This window comes from Squalius cephalus (genome assembly GCF_949319135.1).
Source record: "Squalius cephalus genome assembly, chromosome: 25".
Taxonomy (NCBI): domain Eukaryota; kingdom Metazoa; phylum Chordata; class Actinopteri; order Cypriniformes; family Leuciscidae; genus Squalius; species Squalius cephalus.
The window spans coordinates 736,396-760,119 of record NC_137146.1 but is presented as its reverse complement, the minus strand read 5'-3'; the positions used below and the strand labels follow the sequence as shown (position 1 = coordinate 760,119).

At 39.1% G+C, this 23,724-nt stretch overlaps 1 protein-coding gene across 9 annotated transcripts in view; it reads right to left on the bottom strand.

The window, feature by feature from the left end:
• l3mbtl4 (L3MBTL histone methyl-lysine binding protein 4) overlaps positions 1 to 23,015 on the bottom strand; it is a 70,500-nt gene extending 47,485 nt beyond the window's left edge. For 4 of the 9 annotated variants that reach the window (XR_013820122.1, XR_013820123.1, XR_013820124.1 and 1 more), the window contains exons 1-5: positions 22,931 to 23,015; positions 6,103 to 6,193; positions 5,240 to 5,329; positions 5,109 to 5,163; positions 745 to 833 (exon numbers count right to left, since the gene is read on the bottom strand). Coding sequence is in view for 6 of the 9 variants with exons in the window: in XM_079862484.1 (XP_079718610.1) it covers positions 745 to 833; positions 5,109 to 5,163; positions 5,240 to 5,317 (222 nt within the window). In the remaining 3 variants the exon portion in view is untranslated. Of the gene's footprint in view, positions 1 to 744; positions 834 to 5,108; positions 5,164 to 5,239; positions 5,330 to 6,102; positions 6,194 to 22,930 lie in introns of those variants that run through there. The other 5 variants (XM_079862486.1, XM_079862485.1, XM_079862487.1 and 2 more) reach the window with 5 other exon arrangements.
• Between the last annotated feature and the right edge of the window lie 709 nt (positions 23,016 to 23,724).

Below are 23,724 nucleotides of genomic sequence, written 5' to 3'. Positions count from 1 at the left end.
ACACACACACACACACACACACACACACACACTCACTCAAACAAACTCACACACTCACTCACACACTCACTCACTCACACACTCACTCACACACTCACTCACACACTCACTCACACACTCACTCACACACTCACTCACACACTCACTCACACACTCACTCACTCACACACTCACTCACACACTCACTCACACACTCACTCACACACTCACTCACACACTCACTCACACACTCACTCACACACACACTCACTCACACACTCACTCACACACTCACTCACACACTCCATCTCACACTCTCTCTCACTCTCTCTCTCACACACACACACACACACACACACACACACTCAAGCTTCCATAGAAACCAAATCACAGCCAGCCTCATATTTTTATCACGTTAGAAAGTGAAACCATTTACACAATATGGGGTTTCATGTCATATTTATCCTCCATTATAATCTAGTCTAAAACAGCCATAACATTTCTGCATTTGGCAGATGCTTTTATCCATTCAAGGTTTAAGTTTCAGTTTATGCGAATCAAACCAATAACTACAGCATCATGAGTGCAGGTCAGGAGATATGATTAAACGATCGGTCAAACATCTGGAAGAGTTGATTCTTGGTATCGAGTCGTCGTTTCATTTTCATAGTTTTTTAATCTATGAAATTCTTTAATCTAGTTTATTAATCAAAAAGCATGTCTAATTATCATCATCATCATCATCATCTTCATCATCAGTTGTACCTCAGTGAAGAGCTCCAGAGGCGCTGCTTCGGCTCTCTCGTCCTCCAGATACTGATCCCAGGACCATGGCTTCTTCTTCCCACTCACTGCTGGCACACACACACACACACACACACACACTCAATTATTCAAAACATACAATACAACAAACATCAATGCTGTCAGAGAGTTCTGGATGGAGTGCACTAGCAATAACACTCGCTTCCGGAAGTAAAACACTTCATTTTCTCCATAGGGCAACAGATCTTTAACGAAGACAGCCTTACTGTGAGTGACGAGGTTGTTAACGAAGACAGCCTTACTGCGAGCGACGAGGTTGTTAACGAAGACAGCCTTACTGCGAGCGACGAGGTTGTTAACGAAGACAGCCTTACTGCGAGCGACGAGGTTGTTAACGAAGACAGCCTTACTGCGAGCGACGAGGTTGTTAACGAAGACAGCCTTACTGCGAGCGACGAGGTTGTAAAGAAGACAGCCTTACTGCGAGCGACGAGGTTGTTAACGAAGACAGCCTTACTGCGAGCGACGAGGTTGTTAACGAAGACAGCCTTACTGCGAGCGACGAGGTTGTTAACGAAGACAGCCTTACTGCGAGCGACGAGCTTGTTAACGAAGACAGCCTTACTGCGAGCGACGAGGTTGTTAACGAAGACAGCCTTACTGCGAGCGACGAGGTTGTAAACGAAGACAGCCTTACTGCGAGCGACGAGGCTGTTAACGAAGACAGCCTTACTGCGAGCGACGAGGCTGTTAACGAAGACAGCCTTACTGCGAGAGACGAGGTTGTTAACGAAGACAGCCTTACTGCGAGCGACGAGGCTGTTAACGAAGACAGCCTTACTGCGAGAGACGAGGTTGTAAACGAAGACAGCCTTACTGCAAGAGACGAGGCTGTTAACGAAGACAGCCTTACTGCGAGCGACGAGGCTGTTAACGAAGACAGCCTTACTGCGAGAGACGAGGCTGTTAACGAAGACAGCCTTACTGCGAGCGACGAGGCTGTTAACGAAGACAGCCTTACTGCGAGCGACGAGGCTGTTAACGAAGACAGCCTTACTGCGAGAGACGAGGTTGTTAACGAAGACAGCCTTACTGCGAGCGACGAGGCTGTTAACGAAGACAGCCTTACTGCGAGCGACGAGGTTGTTAACGAAGACAGCCTTACTGCGAGCGACGAGGCTGTTAACGAAGACAGCCTTACTGCGAGAGACGAGGCTGTTAACGAAGACAGCCTTACTGCGAGAGACGAGGCTGTTAACGAAGACAGCCTTACTGCGAGCGACGAGGTTGTTAACGAAGACAGCCTTACTGCGAGAGACGAGGCTGTTAACGAAGACAGCCTTACTGCGAGAGACGAGGCTGTTAACGAAGACAGCCTTACTGCGAGCGACGAGGTTGTTAACGAAGACAGCCTTACTGCGAGCGACGAGGCTGTTAACGAAGACAGCCTTACTGCGAGCGACGAGGTTGTTAACGAAGACAGCCTTACTGCGAGAGACGAGGTTGTTAACGAAGACAGCCTTACTGCGAGCGACGAGGCTGTTAACGAAGACAGCCTTACTGCGAGCGACGAGGTTGTTAACGAAGACAGCCTTACTGCGAGTGACGAGGTTGTTAACGAAGACAGCCTTACTGCGAGAGACGAGGCTGTTAACGAAGACAGCCTTACTGCGAGCGACGAGGTTGTTAACGAAGACAGCCTTACTGCGAGCGACGAGGCTGTTAACGAAGACAGCCTTACTGCGAGAGACGAGGCTGTTAACGAAGACAGCCTTACTGCGAGCGACGAGGTTGTTAACGAAGACAGCCTTACTGCGAGCGACGAGGTTGTTAACGAAGACAGCCTTACTGCGAGAGACGAGGCTGTTAACGAAGACAGCCTTACTGCGAGAGACGAGGCTGTTAACGAAGACAGCCTTACTGCGAGCGACGAGGTTGTTAACGAAGACAGCCTTACTGCGAGAGACGAGGCTGTTAACGAAGACAGCCTTACTGCGAGAGACGAGGCTGTTAACGAAGACAGCCTTACTGCGAGAGACGAGGCTGTTAACGAAGACAGCCTTACTGCGAGCGACGAGGTTGTTAACGAAGACAGCCTTACTGCGAGCGACGAGGCTGTTAACGAAGACAGCCTTACTGCGAGCGACGAGGCTGTTAACGAAGACAGCCTTACTGCGAGAGACGAGGCTGTTAACGAAGACAGCCTTACTGCGAGAGACGAGGTTGTTAACGAAGACAGCCTTACTGCGAGCGACGAGCTTGTTAACGAAGACAGCCTTACTGCGAGCGACGAGGTTGTTAACGAAGACAGCCTTACTGCGAGCGACGAGGCTGTTAACGAAGACAGCCTTACTGCGAGAGACGAGGTTGTTAACGAAGACAGCCTTACTGCGAGCGACGAGGTTGTTAACGAAGACAGCCTTACTGCGAGCGACGAGGCTGTTAACGAAGACAGCCTTACTGCGAGCGACGAGGCTGTTAACGAAGACAGCCTTACTGCGAGAGACGAGGCTGTTAACGAAGACAGCCTTACTGCGAGAGACGAGGCTGTTAACGAAGACAGCCTTACTGCGAGAGACGAGGTTGTTAACGAAGACAGCCTTACTGCGAGCGACGAGCTTGTTAACGAAGACAGCCTTACTGCGAGCGACGAGGTTGTTAACGAAGACAGCCTTACTGCGAGCGACGAGGCTGTTAACGAAGACAGCCTTACTGCGAGCGACGAGCTTGTTAACGAAGACAGCCTTACTGCGAGCGACGAGGTTGTTAACGAAGACAGCCTTACTGCGAGCGACGAGGCTGTTAACGAAGACAGCCTTACTGCGAGAGACGAGGCTGTTAACGAAGACAGCCTTACTGCGAGCGACGAGGTTGTTAACGAAGACAGCCTTACTGCGAGAGACGAGGCTGTTAACGAAGACAGCCTTACTGCGAGCGACGAGGTTGTTAACGAAGACAGCCTTACTGCGAGAGACGAGGTTGTTAACGAAGACAGCCTTACTGCGAGCGACGAGCTTGTTAACGAAGACAGCCTTACTGCGAGCGACGAGCTTGTTAACGAAGACAGCCTTACTGCGAGAGACGAGGCTGTTAACGAAGACAGCCTTACTGCGAGCGACGAGGTTGTTAACGAAGACAGCCTTACTGCGAGCGACGAGGCTGTTAACGAAGACAGCCTTACTGCGAGAGACGAGGTTGTTAACGAAGACAGCCTTACTGCGAGAGACGAGGCTGTTAACGAAGACAGCCTTACTGCGAGAGACGAGGTTGTTAACGAAGACAGCCTTACTGCGAGCGACGAGCTTGTTAACGAAGACAGCCTTACTGCGAGCGACGAGCTTGTTAACGAAGACAGCCTTACTGCGAGAGACGAGGCTGTTAACGAAGACAGCCTTACTGCGAGCGACGAGGTTGTTAACGAAGACAGCCTTACTGCGAGCGACGAGGCTGTTAACGAAGACAGCCTTACTGCGAGAGACGAGGTTGTTAACGAAGACAGCCTTACTGCGAGCGACGAGGTTGTTAACGAAGACAGCCTTACTGCGAGCGACGAGGTTGTTAACGAAGACAGCCTTACTGCGAGCGACGAGGTTGTTAACGAAGACAGCCTTACTGCGAGCGACGAGGCTGTTAACGAAGACAGCCTTACTGCGAGCGACGAGGCTGTTAACGAAGACAGCCTTACTGCGAGAGACGAGGCTGTTAACGAAGACAGCCTTACTGCGAGAGACGAGGTTGTTAACGAAGACAGCCTTACTGCGAGCGACGAGCTTGTTAACGAAGACAGCCTTACTGCGAGAGACGAGGCTGTTAACGAAGACAGCCTTACTGCGAGCGAGGCTGTTAATCGATGGGTTTTGCGTCTGTTGAAGCCGTCAGCCCACATTATTTCAACTCATTTAAAGAAAAAAATCATCGGAATTTGTGCTGAAAAACTACATTACCCATGATGCTGTGCAGAAAATTCCACCAATTAGAGAGTCAAAACAAGCAAAAGAGTGAATGACGTAATCGAGTCGATCTCAGAATATTTAAATATGTGTATATAGACGCATATTTTGCAATAAACTTGTTGTTATATATTGTTTTAAATATAGGCCTATATAATCAACACGTTTAAATGAATAGTTGTATATATCATGCTTCATGGGATTGTAGTTCTTTCTTGTAGTTCTTACTTTTTTGCTTCAAATCAAAGTTTGTAATGCTGTGATTCTCCTCATAGCTGGTTTATGACTTTTTAAAAAATCCCCATGTGAAAAATGAATGGAAAAAATACTTCCGGAACAAACGCTGAAAAAGTGGACGGGAACTAAAGCGCTTGTGTTTATTATGACTATTTCAGATACAGAATTCATTTTTACCTTGAGAAGTGGAAACTTTATTCTTCATCTTGGTGGCGTCGTCTTTCGGTCGCTCCTGAGGAGGAAGAAGAAAGTCTCGTCACTGATTCGCTGGAGGTCAGAGGTCAGATGTCAGAGGTCACGGTACTCACACGCAGACTGTACTCTTCTGATACGCTTCTGGGGTTCAAACTCGGTTTCTTTCTCTTGCGGTCGTCGCTCTGCATCATTAGAGATCGACTCTACGGACACAAACAACCCTCGTCATCAGAGCATTAACTCAGTGTCTTCTGCTCAGAGCTGCGTATGTTTCATCAAAAACACAGTAAAAACAGTGAAATATTACTGTAATGTAAATCAGCTGTTCTCTATGTGAATATACAGTAAAGTGTAATTTATTCCTGTGATCAAATCAATCATTACTCCAGTCTTCAGTGTCACATGATCCTCCAGAAATCATTATCATACATTTACTGTATGCATTTAATTGCATTAAAGCTGTGCATGTTATCACTTCATTTTTCAAACAATTTGAAACCATATTTAAACCACATAACTATAATTTATTAATTATTATTACTAGTATTATCAAATAAAATGAACAATATAAGAACTATTACTACAGTAATGTAAAATTAAGTAATAGAGTATTTAAATTATATATATATTCATTGATTTATTTATTTTTCAGTACATCTACTAATCTTTATGTCTTCATTTTCTTATTTTCAAACATTACACCGTAGACCATTTGTGTCAGAAAACAGCAGGGAGTTTCTTGTGTTGACAACAAATGTATAAACATATTAAATGTAAACATTTATATAAATGTATTATCGAGCTTGTATTGTATTACAACCTAAAAACACTAAAAAGCTATTTCATGACTTTAGTTTCACATTTTGACCCGTGTCTAGAGACATAAACATGATCTCTAGCTGTGATGAATCTGTTCATATTTCATAACACAAATAAAGCTCCAGCATCATCATGAGTCCATAATAAATAAACTGACCGGCTGATATCCGGTCAGGGTTTCATCCCGCAAGCGTCCGACTCAAACACATGCTTCATCTGTCCATGACCAGAGCACACATTCACAGGACCTGAAAGAGACCATCAACATCAGATTACTGCCGTTTCACAGACTCATCCATCAGAACGAATGAAACAGACGCGTGTGGAAATGATTCTGACATCCGTGGAAATAAATCCTCCATCAAACATAAACAAAACTTCCACTGCCATCCAATAATCACAATAATCTGTAATACTTCTGATGTCAAACAGTCTCAGCTTTCAAATTCTGTCGATTTTATAATGTGTGTTTGTCTCTCTTTAATACGGCGAGACCGACTGCCCCGATCATCAACCGAATGTTGAAAGATTCAGAACAACTTCCAGAAGTGAATCATGTCTCATGAAGTCAGTGTTTCAACCACAGAAAGATATCAGTGAAACAGCTGGAGAGCAATATTGTCACGTAACGTCACATTTAAAGCCATTCAGCGACCATAAACTCGATAGTCATCTAGAAAAATACTTGAGAAAGGAGCGTTCTGATACATTTACATATTCATATTCAATATTTAAAGTATGTTTGAATAAATCCGACATGTAAACAAATGTTTATGACAGCCACCGCCTAAACGTTTGTTTAAAAAAACAAGAAGCATAATTAGGTGATTAAAAAGTTATTAATTTAATGTTTAAAGATTTAAGATTTCTGTCCTTGAGAAAAAAACACTGTACCTGATATCCAATCGACACCGAATCAGATCAAATCAGAACTGAATCAAATCGCAAGCTTGTGAAAGGAAATCAAACTGAACCGTGAAATACAGCCGGCTCTACTGGAGACTGAAGACTAAAGACTGAAGACTGACTGGAGACTGAAGACTGAAGACTAAAGACTTAAGACTGAATACTGAAGACTGAAAACTGAAGACTGACTGAAGACTGAAGACTGACTGAAGACAGACTGAAGACTGAAGACAGACTGAAGACTGAAGACTGAAGACTTAAGTCAGACTGAAGACTGACTGAAGACTGAAGACAGACTGAAGACTGAAGTCAGACTGAAGACTGACTGAAGACTGAAGACAGACTGAAGACTGAAGTCAGACTGAAGACTAAAGACTGAAGACTAAAGACTAAAGACTGAAGACTGAAGACTGAAGACTGAAGACAGACTGAAGACTGAAGACTAAAGTCAGACTGAAGACTGACTGAAGACTAAAGTCAGATTGAAGACTAAAGACTGAAGACTGAAGACTAAAGACTAAAGACTGAATACTGAAGACTGAAGACTGAAAACTGAAGACTGACTGAAGACTGACTGAAGACTGAAGACTAAAGTCAGATTGAAGACTAAAGACTGGAGACTGAAGACTAAAGACTGAAGACAGACTGAAGACAGACTGAAGACAGACTGAAGACAGACTGAAGACAGACTGAAGACAGACTGAAGACTGACTGAAGACTGACTGAAGACAGACTGAAGACTGAAGTCAGACTGAAGTCAGACTGAAGACTAAAGACTGAAGACTGAAGACAGACTGAAGACTGAAGACTGAAGACTGAAGACTAAAGTCAGACTGAAGACTGACGCATGCTTTCTGTACACCTAAAGACTTTGAAAAGATTTAGAAAAGACTTTATAAGATTATCAGCTCACATCTAAAGACTTGGGGTTCACAGTTTTTAGTCTCAGACTAAAGATTTTACAAACATTGAATCTTGTAGTGACACTATTTACAAGACTACAACTAGATTATTTTAGCTTTTTATTCCCACCAAATTCCTCCAATCATGCTCAGCAGTGATTTAACAAAAATGGAGGAGAAGCAGCTAAAGTTAGATATCAACATGTATCACATTATGTTGCATGATCCAAAATATTTCTGAAGGTAGGCCTACAGTGGTGGTATATCAGATAAGATCTCTCCTTCACACATTTGGGGTGAAGGAGTCTATCGCTAAAGGAGCTGCTCAGTGCAGTGATGGTGTTCTGCAGGGGGTGGGAGTCACTGTCCAAATTATGTGATTATCATCATTAAATAATAATTAAAATAATAATAATATGAACAATAAATTATCATTATTATTAAATTATATAAAGGCAACCATACAGTCATGTGAAAAAAATAGGACACCACGAAAGCCTGTCTATTTTTCAACATATGGACATGTAATAACAATTTGAACAATACTGAAGAACCCAGTGATTTAACTAAACTATTTAAAAATAAGGAAGGCCTTTTTAAGACTCTCTGTGAAATGTAATTTTAAAAGAATGCATTTTTTGAGGAGGAATAAATTAGGACAAATAATAAATTTGAGGGTACATAACCCCCATATATTTCCCCCACACTGCTTATGAGTGTGGAAAAGGATTTAAAAAGATATCAAAGGACTTTGACATCAGCCATTCCACAATTTAATGGTGATTTGTTTGATGGTATTGTTTAATTACAATAAATCACTTTCTTTTCCAGGAATGAAAAAAAAATCAAATTAGACATTGTTATGTGAACATTTCTTAATAAAGAGTTGACTATTTAATGGGATGACCTAACTTTTTCACATGACTGTATATGGGGGTTATGAATCTATATCATTATATGATGAGAACAATAGTTTGAACTAAATATCTTGAAAGGGTATAATTTTAAATGCTGTGTTGAAATTATGAACAAGTGTTTCACAGTGAATATTCGAGGGTACATAATACAAGAAAGGATACCTACTATAGAATACAGAGAATGGACAATACTCACAGCAAAGGTAGCGAATTTATTGGTTGTTGATTGTTTTACGTCACTATGACTACGCTAAGACTTGCGATAATATCAAACATGTTTGATATGAAAGACTAGAGAAAGACGGGCATAAATCGGGTCGCCGACTGCAGATTATCACCTCACATTTAACGATCGAGACGACGGGAGCGCGCCGAGACTCCAGTAAGATTCCTAAAAAATGCCGGTCTTTAGTCTGGGACTGTGAAAATCCTTTGGTGTACGCCCGGCATGAGATGGAGGATCTTCTGAAAGTCCCTGATGAGCGTGAAGGAACGAACGAGATGAAAACACCAGACGTGAGTCACAGATTCGGTCAGGATTGATGAGATCACTGGAATTACCAACAGATCCAGAGAGATTATGATTCACAAGCTGACGAAACACACGACACACTGACAAACATCAGACGAACATCAGAACCAATCTTCAGGCTGATTCACTTCAGTTTCAAAAGTTCTTTTAAAATCTCAAAAAGCAACATTTATATTTCAGGATTTCCAGCTGAACGTTCTGCTCTTTTTAACTTTTCCAGTCATTCAGGATTTACTGCATATCAGAAATAAGTAATTAAAAAACATAAATTTTACTTTTAATTTAATTTTTACCTGATAAAATATATATTCATTAAAAAATAGCCATGTCTTTTTAAGATTTAATTGAATTACTAATCCAGATCTATAAAACACACTTTTAAAATTTAATATAGAAATGCTTTTAAACATAATATAACAAATATAAGGCAGCAATAAAGAATATTTGAAATATAATATAACAATATTATATTATAAATATAATAATAGAATATTATTATAAAAATAAAACATAATAGTATAAATATAGTATATAATAATATTATAATATTAAATATAATAAAAATATTTGTAAAAAGTTATATAAACTATCACATTATGAGGAAAATATTAAATTTTTTTTTTTTTTTGCAATATTTTAAATATGAGGGAAGAACGAAACGCTAAACTTGGGTTCAGGTAGGCCTATTTATCTGACAAACTACAGGTTTTATTTTACAATGCAAAAAAAAAAATGCATAGAAAAACAAAATGCTGACAGGAAAAAGAACAGATTCACTAAAACAATCAGTTATTGATATTTCACTGGTTTTCTCGTTTTTGCATTTGTTTATAATTTCTTTGATTGACAGTCTGTTTCATTGCATTATCAGCACAAATAAAACTATTCTAAGCATAACTACACAATATGACTATTCAAATATTATTTCAATGCAACATTAAATGTCTTTTCTCTTCAACTTGCCTATTTACTAAATTTGAAAATGGGGGGAAAAAATAGTTTGCTTGCTAAATTCTTTATAGAGAAAACTATCCAATACTGTGTACTTTACTTTTTCAAGCTATCAAATGCAGTCAGAAAAGTGGACAGATATTCAATATTATTGTATGAATGTAAAATGAATAACGGCTGTGGCAACTTTTTCATTTGTTTTTAATTGTTGCTTTTACTATGTGAACTATGTTAGTGAAGACGTCAGTTTTGACTCTACTGTATTCCTCTTTGCTACTGTAACGCTTGTTTTTGAGGTCAGTCTGTCAGATGATGATGATGTCCACATGACGGTTATTTCCTGCAGAAACTCCAATCACTAAAACTTTAGCTAAAATGAAAAGAGAAGTAATTCCACTGTAAAAGGAGTGTGTGTGTCACAGAGAGAAACATGAATTATTCAGTGTGTTTCTGCACAAAAACAAAAAGCAGCATTAAAAAATAAATAACCAATAAATAAAGCAGTAAAGAGCCATGAAGCCGGAGCTGACATCAACATAAGACCAGAAACTCAATTCATCTCGATATTCAACTAACACACTCAAACAAACTATTCAAAACGGTTTTGTAAATTGAAATAGAGCATAAAAATAAAATTAAATATTACTTGAAAAACTAAATGAAAATTAGAAATGTTGCTTTGACAATAAACTGAAATAAGTTCAAATTGTAGCACTAGAATTATTAAATGGAAATAAATAAAAATAAAATAGAAATAAAAATAAATTAAACCTCTAAATTGCAATATTTAAAAAAAACACTAATAAAAATAACTAAAGAAAATTAAACAAAAATGACAAAAATTAAACAAACTAAAAAGCTAAAAACTAAAAGCTAAATATTAAGACTGAGCTGCATGATTCTGGAAGCTGAAAATCATGATTTTTTTTCAAACATGGAAGTTCATAGAGGTTCTGACTAAATGTTAATTGCTGCCATCTATTTAAAATGTTAAATTAATTTGAATGAATTATATTTAAAAAAATCAGTTTGAATTAATGATTCAGTGACTCGTTTCATTACTGGATGAATCAGCATTTCTGAACGAATCTCTTGAATTAATGATTCAATCACAAATAATAAATTCTGACATCAGTGTTTATTTATGAACTATAAACTTCTGTGATGATCTGAATTATTGTAGCACATAAATGATGATATTGTGTGCTGAAAAGCGTCTCTCTCTGGATCAGAACACGGATCTGACTGTTTAATGGACAGAGACGAATCACTTTCATTTAGGAATAAGATCGCATGAGTGTTTGAATCAAGATTGTGTTCTTTTAACGATTAATCCCATCTAACTTCTCTTCTGAATCTCAGTTTCGTCCGCATGGAAACAGTGAGCAACATCTTTTCCCAGACTGTGATATAGCAGAATCTCCCAGCATGCTTCACTCTCGCAGGCCTTCAGGAAAACAAGCGTTGACGTCAGCAGAACTCGCTGATATTTCTGTCACACACAAACTACGCTTTTCTTTCCTCCCATTGAAATCACAAACAATGGAAATATTGTGGAGTGAATCCGTCATTCTCAGACGCTCACACACACAGACAGATCCGAGCGAACAGTTCACTCAGACATCATCAGTCCTGTCGGAGTTTCTTTCTTCTGTGGAAAGGAGAAGTTTTGAAGCACGAGCTGGAAGAGGGACTGAAGTGTTCGAGATCCAAAAGCCCCATCAAGCATCACAACAAATGACTCATTTACCAGAACTCAAGTCATGTGACTCTTTAGAGTCAGTTCGTCTGATTTATGAACGAATCAATCTTTGGATTCAGATCTTTTTGAACTGGTTGAATCGCTTCTGAAAACCAGTTCAACTCACTGTTTAATGAACTCTTATGCTTTAAATATAGATATGCACTGCTGTTATGAAGCTTTCTTTACAATATCTCCACAGAAGAAAGGTTTGGATGAGAGTTTTGACCCTCTTAATGAAGGTTTAATGATTTGAACACGAGCGCCAGAGGAAAACTCCTGTGATTTGAATCTCGTCGACAGAGACGTTCAGAGAGGATTAACATTCACTAAAGCACGTGCGGAAATATTTAAACACACGATTAAACGTAATAAACACACTAAACGTCTGACGAGGAAGAGAAGAGAAGCTCTCGTGATAAAGTGAAGAAAAACATTTCAAATACATGAAGCAAAGCACAAACCACAGATCACACACAGATCTCTATCAGTCTGAGACATCAAACATGCGATCGCTCCAGCTTTATGAAGCGCTGAAACAAGAGCAAACACGTGATTCTCGGTTCATATCCACTGTTCATATCCACTGTTCATATCCACTGTTCATAACCACTGTTCATATCCACTGTTCATATCCACTGTTCATAACCACTGTTCATATCCACTGTTCATAACCACTGTTCATATCCACTGTTCATAACCACTGTTCATAACCACTGTTCATAACCACTGTTCATATCCACTGTTCATATCCACAGATCTACTGTTCATATCCACTGTTCATATCCACTGTTCATATCCACTGTTCATAACCACTGTTCATATCCACTGTTCATATCCACTGTTCATATCCACTGTTCATATCCACAGATCTACTGTTCATATCCACTGTTCATATCCACTGTTCATATCCACTGTTCATATCCACTGTTCATATCCACTGTTCATATCCACTGTTCATAACCACTGTTCATATCCACTGTTCATATCCACTGTTCATATCCACTGTTCATATCCACTGTTCATATCCACTGTTCATAACCACTGTTCATATCCACTGTTCATATCCACTGTTCATATCCACTGTTCATATCCACTGTTCATATCCACAGATCTACTGTTCATAACCACTGTTCATATCCACTGTTCATAACCACCACTGTTCATAACCACTGTTCATAACCACTGTTCATAACCACTGTTCATATCCACTGTTCATATCCACTGTTCATATCCACTGTTCATATCCACTGTTCATAACCACCACTGTTCATAACCACTGTTCATAACCACTGTTCATATCCACTGTTCATATCCACTGTTCATATCCACTGTTCATATCCACTGTTCATATCCACTGTTCATAACCACTGTTCATATCCACTGTTCATATCCACTGTTCATATCCACTGTTCATATCCACTGTTCATATCCACAGATCTACTGTTCATAACCACTGTTCATATCCACTGTTCATAACCACCACTGTTCATATCCACTGTTCATAACCACTGTTCATAACCACTGTTCATATCCACTGTTCATAACCACTGTTCATATCCACTGTTCATATCCACTGTTCATATCCACTGTTCATAACCACTGTTCATAACCACTGTTCATATCCACTGTTCATATCCACTGTTCATATCCACTGTTCATAACCACTGTTCATAACCACTGTTCATATCCACTGTTCATATCCACTGTTCATATCCACAGATCTACTGTTCATATCCACTGTTCATATCCACAGATCTACTGTTCATATCCACTGTTCATATCCACAGATCTACTGTTCATATCCACTGTTCATATCCACTGTTCATATCCACAGATCTACTGTTCATATCCACTGTTCATATCCACAGATCTACTGTTCATATCCACTGTTCATATCCACAGATCTACTGTTCATATCCACTGTTCATATCCACTGTTCATATCCACAGATCTACTGTTCATATCCACTGTTCATATCCACAGATCTACTGTTCATAACCACTGTTCATATCCACTGTTCATATCCACAGATCTACTGTTCATATCCACTGTTCATATCCACTGTTCATATCCACTGTTCATATCCACAGATCTACTGTTCATATCCACTGTTCATATCCACTGTTCATATCCACAGATCTACTGTTCATATCCACTGTTCATATCCACTGTTCATAACCACTGTTCATAACCACTGTTCATATCCACTGTTCATATCCACTGTTCATATCCACAGATCTACTGTTCATATCCACTGTTCATATCCACTGTTCATATCCACAGATCTACTGTTCATATCCACTGTTCATAACCACTGTTCATATCCACAGATCTACTGTTCATATCCACTGTTCATATCCACTGTTCATATCCACTGTTCATATCCACTGTTCATATCCACTGTTCATATCCACTGTTCATATCCACTGTTCATATCCACAGATCTACTGTTCATATCCACTGTTCATATCCACTGTTCATATCCACTGTTCATAACCACTGTTCATAACCACTGTTCATATCCACAGATCTACTGTTCATATCCACTGTTCATATCCACTGTTCATAACCACTGTTCATATCCACTGTTCATATCCACAGATCTACTGTTCATATCCACTGTTCATATCCACAGATCTACTGTTCATATCCACTGTTCATATCCACAGATCTACTGTTCATATCCACTGTTCATATCCACTGTTCATATCCACAGATCTACTGTTCATATCCACTGTTCATATCCACTGTTCATAACCACCACTGTTCATATCCACTGTTCATATCCACAGATCTACTGTTCATATCCACTGTTCATATCCACAGATCTACTGTTCATATCCACTGTTCATATCCACAGATCTACTGTTCATATCCACTGTTCATATCCACTGTTCATATCCACAGATCTACTGTTCATAACCACTGTTCATATCCACTGTTCATATCCACAGATCTACTGTTCATATCCACTGTTCATATCCACTGTTCATATCCACAGATCTACTGTTCATATCCACTGTTCATATCCACTGTTCATATCCACAGATCTACTGTTCATATCCACTGTTCATATCCACTGTTCATATCCACTGTTCATAACCACTGTTCATAACCACTGTTCATAACCACTGTTCATATCCACTGTTCATATCCACTGTTCATATCCACAGATCTACTGTTCATATCCACTGTTCATATCCACTGTTCATATCCACAGATCTACTGTTCATATCCACTGTTCATATCCACTGTTCATATCCACAGATCTACTGTTCATATCCACTGTTCATATCCACTGTTCATATCCACTGTTCATATCCACTGTTCATATCCACTGTTCATATCCACTGTTCATATCCACAGATCTACTGTTCATATCCACTGTTCATATCCACTGTTCATATCCACTGTTCATATCCACTGTTCATATCCACAGATCTACTGTTCATATCCACTGTTCATATCCACTGTTCATATCCACAGATCTACTGTTCATATCCACTGTTCATATCCACTGTTCATATCCACAGATCTACTGTTCATATCCACTGTTCATATCCACTGTTCATATCCACTGTTCATAACCACTGTTCATAACCACTGTTCATAACCACTGTTCATATCCACTGTTCATATCCACTGTTCATATCCACAGATCTACTGTTCATATCCACTGTTCATATCCACTGTTCATATCCACAGATCTACTGTTCATATCCACTGTTCATATCCACTGTTCATATCCACAGATCTACTGTTCATATCCACTGTTCATATCCACTGTTCATATCCACAGATCTACTGTTCATATCCACTGTTCATATCCACTGTTCATATCCACTGTTCATATCCACTGTTCATATCCACTGTTCATATCCACTGTTCATATCCACTGTTCATATCCACTGTTCATATCCACAGATCTACTGTTCATATCCACTGTTCATATCCACTGTTCATATCCACAGATCTACTGTTCATATCCACTGTTCATATCCACAGATCTACTGTTCATATCCACTGTTCATATCCACTGTTCATATCCACAGATCTACTGTTCATATCCACTGTTCATATCCACTGTTCATAACCACTGTTCATATCCACTGTTCATATCCACTGTTCATATCCACTGTTCATATCCACTGTTCATATCCACTGTTCATATCCACTGTTCATAACCACTGTTCATAACCACTGTTCATATCCACTGTTCATATCCACTGTTCATATCCACTGTTCATATCCACTGTTCATATCCACAGATCTACTGTTCATATCCACTGTTCATATCCACTGTTCATATCCACAGATCTACTGTTCATATCCACTGTTCATATCCACTGTTCATATCCACAGATCTACTGTTCATATCCACTGTTCATATCCACTGTTCATATCCACAGATCTACTGTTCATATCCACTGTTCATATCCACTGTTCATATCCACAGATCTACTGTTCATATCCACTGTTCATATCCACTGTTCATATCCACAGATCTACTGTTCATATCCACTGTTCATATCCACTGTTCATATCCACAGATCTACTGTTCATATCCACTGTTCATATCCACTGTTCATATCCACTGTTCATATCCACTGTTCATATCCACTGTTCATATCCACTGTTCATATCCACAGATCTACTGTTCATATCCACTGTTCATATCCACTGTTCATATCCACAGATCTACTGTTCATATCCACTGTTCATATCCACAGATCTACTGTTCATATCCACTGTTCATATCCACAGATCTACTGTTCATATCCACTGTTCATATCCACTGTTCATATCCACAGATCTACTGTTCATATCCACTGTTCATATCCACTGTTCATAACCACTGTTCATATCCACTGTTCATATCCACTGTTCATATCCACTGTTCATATCCACTGTTCATATCCACTGTTCATATCCACTGTTCATAACCACTGTTCATATCCACTGTTCATATCCACTGTTCATATCCACTGTTCATATCCACTGTTCATATCCACAGATCTACTGTTCATATCCACTGTTCATATCCACTGTTCATTTCACAATCTGCTCAGTTACTGGGATTTTCACGCACAGCCATTTCTAGGGTTTACAAAGAATGGTGTGAAAAGGGAAAAGCATCCAGTATGCGGCAGTCCTGTGGGCGAAAATGCCTTGTTGATGCTAGAGGCCAGAGGAGAATGGGCCGACTGATTCAAGCTGATAGAAGAGCAACTTTGACTGAAATAACCACTCGTTACAACCGAGGTATGCAGCAAAGCATTTGTGAAGCCACAACACACACAACCTTGAGGCGGATGGGCTACAACAGCAGAAGACCCCACCGGGTACCACTCATCTCCACTACAAATAGGAAAAAGAGGCTATAATTTGCACGAGCTCACTAAAATTGGGCAGTTGAAGACTGGAAAAATGTTGCCTGGTCTGATGAGTCTCGATTTCTGTTGAGACATTCAGATGGTAGAGTCAGAATTTGGCGTAAACAGAATGAGAACATGGATCCATCATGCCTTGTTACCACTGTGCAGGCTGGTGGTGGTGGTGTAATGGTGTGGGGGATGTTTTCTTGGCACACTTTAGGCCCCTTAGTGCCAGTTGAGCATTGTTTAAATGCCACGGCCTACCTGAGCATGGTTTCTGACCATGTCCATCCCTTTATGACCACCATGTACCCATCCTCTGATGGCTACTTCCAGCAGGATAATGCACCATGTCACAAAGCTCGAATCATTTCAAATTGGTTTCTTGAACATGACAATGAGTTCACTGTACTAAAATGGCCCCCACAGTCACCAGATCTCAACCCAATAGAGCATCTTTGGGATGTGGTGGAACGGGAGCTTCGTGCCCTGGATGTGCATCCCACAAATCTCCATCAACTGCAAGATGCTATCCTATCAATATGGGCCAACATTTCTAAAGAATGCTTTCAGCACCTTGTTGAATCAATGCCACGAATTAAGGCAGTTCTGAAGGTGAAAGGGGGTCAAACACGGTATCAGTATGGTGTTCCTAATAATCCTTTAGGTGAGTGTATAATACAAGACGGATGATTATGAACTTCATCTCAGCCTTGGATATAAAACACAATCATTATGAACAGATTTTTATGAAACAAAACCTTTACAAACTTAAAAAGATTTGAACCTAATAATAATAAAACTTTGGAGTAACACAATTTTTACAGTGTCTCTGTACGTTACATGTACTTACTTACCATAGTAATAACAGTAAATTATGCATAATTACATGGTTATCCTCAACCAAACCCTATAGTAAGTACATGTAGTTAATTATTATTATTACTCAGAACTTAAATATATAATTACACTGTAACCAACTTTGGTAACACATTTACACAGCATTACCAAACAATGAGCAGTGCATCTGTTACAGTTTGTTATGGATGTTAATATCATTACTATTATTGAGGTTTATTAAATCATTTAACTTCTGACTTTAATAATGTATTATAAATGCTCAAACATTGACTAAGATTAATAACTGCTGTAGAAGTGTGTTCACTGAAGTAGTTCACTATTATACAGTGTTACCAAAACTTTAAACTATTCTTTTCAAATTTATTTGCACGATACAAATTTATAAACACTGTACAAACTATGTAAACACTAAACACTACAGTAAACACTAAACACTACAGTAAACACTACAAACTACAGTAAACACTACAGTAAACACTACAGTAAACACTACAAACTACAGTAAACACTACAAACTACAGTAAACACTACAGTAAACACTACAAACTACAGTAAACACTACAGTAAACACTACAGTAAACACTACAAACTACAGTAAACACTACAAACTACAGTAAACACTACAGTAAACACTACAAACTACAGTAAACACTACAAACTACAGTAAACACTACAAACTACAGTAAACACTACAAACTACAGTAAACACTACAGTAAAAACTACAAACTACAGTAAACACTACAAACTACAGTAAACACTACAAACTACAGTAAACACTACAGTAAACACTACAGTAAACACTACAAACTACAGTAAACACTACGGTAAACACTACAAACTACAGTAAACACTACAAACTACAGTAAACACTACAGTAAACACTACAAACTACAGTAAACACTACAAACTACAGTAAACACTACAAACTACAGTAAACACTACAAACTACAGTAAACACTACGGTAAACACTACAAACTACAGTAAACACTACAAACTACAGTAAACACTACAGTAAACACTACAAACTACAGTAAACACTACAAACTACAGTAAACACTACAAACTACAGTAAACACTACAGTAAACACTACAAACTACAGTAAACACTACAAACTACAGTAAACACTACAAACTACAGTAAACACTACAGTAAAAACTACAAACTACAGTAAACACTACAAACTACAGTAAACACTACAGTAAAAACTACAAACTACAGTAAACACTACAAACTACAGTAAACACTACAAACTACAGTAAACACTACAGTAAACACTACAGTAAACACTACAAACTACAGTAAACACTACGGTAAACACTACAAACTACAGTAAACACTACGGTAAACACTACAAACTACAGTAAACACTACAAACTACAGCAAACACTACAGCAAACACTACAGTAAACACTACAGTAAACACTACAAACTACAGTAAACACTACAAACTACAGCAAACACTACAGTAAACACTACAGTAAACACTACAAACTACAGTAAACACTACAAACTACAGTAAACACTACAAACTACAGTAAACACTACAAACTACAGTAAACACTACAGAAAACACTACAAACTACAGTAAACACTACAGTAAACACTACGGTAAACACTACAAACTACAGTAAACACTACAGTAAACACTACGGTAAATACTACAGCAAACACTACGGTAAACACTACAGTAAACACTACAAACTACAGTAAACACTACAGTAAACCCTACAAACTACAGTAACACTACAGTAAACACTACAAACTACAGTAAACACTACAGTAAACACTACAAACTACAGTAACACTACAGTAAACACTACAAACTACAGTAAACACTACAGTAAACACTACAAACTACAGTAACACTACAGTAAACACTACAAACTACAGTAACACTACAGTAAACACTACAAACTACAGTAAACACTACAGTAAACACTACAAACTACAGTAACACTACAGTAAACACTACAAACTACAGTAAACACTACAGCAAACACATTTATTCACACACAGACACACACACACACACACACACACACACACACACACACACACTCTCTCACTGATGATGGCAGATAGTGCTGCTCGTCTCTGTTGTCTGTCTGGTTTTTAGTGCAGGAAGTTGTTTACATGTTTCCTTCTGAATGGCTACACACACACACACACACACACACACACACACACACACACACACACACACACACACACACACACACACACACACACACACACACACCAGTTCCTGCTCAGTGCCTGTTTTATTGTTCAGCAACACTCGCTTGTGTCTCGTCTCCACATCAGATCATCTATATGTGTGTGTGTGTGTGTGTGTGTGTGTGTGTGTGTGTGTGTGTGTGTGTGTGTGTGTGTGTCGAAAACATGTTTATTGTCTGTGTGGGAAAATCCAATGACTTGAAACAGGGAAACTCTTGAAACCTCTCAGAACTCCTGATCTACATAAACAACCTTTAATCCAATGACTGATACACACACACACACACACACACACACACTCAAACACACACACATCTTCACAGGTGCGGCGCGTTTATTTTAAAGCACTTTTACCAGCGATTCTATTCCTGTCCCCAGAGATGGACGACACACACACACACACACACACACACTTCCTTCCTTACGTAGAAGAACTCGCTGTTAAAAGCGCTCGAGTATCAGAAGTAAACAGTAAATGTCAGTGCATTGTCTTATTATTATTGACAATTATTGTTGCATTGTTGTGTGTAATACGTACAGTAGCTTACTCTGAATCTGCGCTTTCCCTCACACCAACATCAGAAGTGTTTCTAGAACTCAGTTCCAGTGGGATTGAATAAGTCACTCAATAACGTCCACAACGCTGTCGGACACACTCATGTCTGATCCCTCGGATAGAGCTATATCTACAGTTATTCGGCTGTTAGTGTGAATATGTTAGCCTTACTGTTATCTATAAGCTAGTGCGCTCCAAAACAACGACAACATTCGCATTTAGAAGAGCAAACCCAACGCTGGAATGAACATCGGGTTGATGTCGGAAACCAACATCAGTCGAGTTCTGGCGTCAACCCGACTTTACAACCAGAGTCTCGACTCACGGACTCGACAGACACGTAGAGGAGTCAGAGGACGATATTCATCTTTCAGATGTAGTGAAGTTAAAGTACAACGTTTCCAGAAAAAATCATACTCAAGTACAGATACTCTAACAGTGTACTTCAGTACAGTACTCGAGTAAACGTGCAGTTACTAGCGTCACTAGCGCTAGCATCCGCTTCACTGATCACACTCGTAACACAGCTGGTCATTACAGTCACACACACTTCAGGCCATAATCACGGTTCCAAACACACGATTATTGTAATACGCAATGAGAACATTTGGTTTAATCACCGAAACACAACAGTATATGATCTTCTTTCAGTTCAGTTCATTCAACAATGCAAGACACAAGTGTACAGTAAATTACAGTAACAGGCTACAGATGGAAACACACTGACATTACTGAATCCATAATTCACTGAATCCATTCATCAATATCTACAGAAATCTAAAGGTGAACCAAATTATTTGATTAACCATTAAGTTCAGTTGTATTAATAATAGATAAATGTATTAGACTTAATGAGAAGAGATAGGCTACAAATAAATCAAACGTTTGATAGTAATCGCTTTATGAAAGACAGTTTCTGTGAATGAAACATTTATATGGATGAAACACTTATTTGTGTAGTAAAAAAAGCTGTATTGTGTGTATTGTAGTAACACAATATGCTGAGATGTTTGAGAGAAGTGCACTCTTGATGATCTGTCGTGAAACCGGTAAGAGAATCCCTATAGAAGTGATGTTTCTGTAAACTAGTGAATGATTCATTATTATTATGATGAACTTAACATGTGAAAGCTCGTATGAATCGAGTGATTATGTGAAGCTTTTGTTGCATTAATTAATTCATGGAGTAAATGGCAACAAAAGCTCAAAGAGGTTAAAAACAGTGAATGCACTTATTAATAACCATCAACTACCCAATAATGCTCAATACAGCAAATACAGGAATCATTAGTGATTACTGCACTGATGTAGAAATCAAACACTGAACTAAAGCTACACAAACACATTTCTGTACAACAAACACTTTGAATATTGAATATACACAATTGATAGAAAATCTGAAAGTAAAAGTGAAATTCAACAGGTGCAACAGCTCTGAGTGATTCAAGCATTAAAGCTCCAAACTACAGCGATTATTCCCTCAGATCAGCGTTTGATATGAATCTATGAAACTATACATGATTAAAGTCTCACACACACACACACACACACACACAAACAACATCCATGATGAGAGCAGGAAAATGGCGACTTCACCACACAAACAAGTAAACACATGTGATGACAGACACACACAAACACACACAAAAACACACACACACACACACACACACACACATACACACACACACTGAGAGAGAATCAGATGAGAGTTACAATGTAACAATCGCGCGCGCGCGTCATCAGATGACGGGAAACACAATAACACACACCGAACACACACCGAACACACACGAGCGATACGTGTTCATCTGGACTGCCTTTAACCAGCAGAAACACACAGATTAGCCGAACAGCATTAACACAAACACACAAACACACACACACACACACACACACACGACTGCAGCTGCGCCGGAACGACACACACATCACAGTGCTGAACGACACAATCTCACACCTGTGAAGCAGATTAAACACAGGAACACACACTCTGCCAAATATTAATGAATATTTCTCACCAGCACGAGCCTGAATCCGCGAGCCTGACGCGCTGACAGCAGTGTGGAGTGCGCATGCGCAGAGCCCTCTGCTGGAGAGGAGACAGGTGTCACTCACAGACATCAACCACATGACCAATCTCTGTTATTCATGCTCTCAACATCAATAAACTACACTTGGAATATTCTGAACCGAAACTGATGGATGATGAAGTCTCTGAACCAAACACAGTCGAGCACAGCTTGAATATATTTGCTACATTTAAATCTAAATGTCATAATCATCTGTTAACAAGCAAGTATTCATTACTCTAATGAGCTCAGTGTTTCTGCGTTCAATTATTACATTGTTTGAATTAATAAATTTTTCGCTAACTGTGATTTTGTTTAAGTAGATTTCTCTGATATCAGATCACTGTAAACTGTAATATGAACTCATGCATTTGATATGATGTGTGTTATGAAAAGCGCTGTACTAATAAACGAGAACTGCCACAAACTACATGTTTTTCCCTCTGAAACGGAGAACTTTATTAATAATAACAACAATTATAACAATTTATTATAATGCTTCTTCACAAATCTTATTACTCTGAATTATTTTATTAGCAATAAGAATAAATTGTTAAACAGTTGAGGGAACTATTAATGCATAAGTATGATGGATAAACATTCATTATATCATTTTTATTACTCATCTTTTCTATTATCTGCAAGGGAAACATTACTAATCAATAAAACACTTACAGATGTTATTGAGTCATTTCAAAGTCAGAGTTATAAACCATCATAAATATCTTTATGTTTCTGGCAGA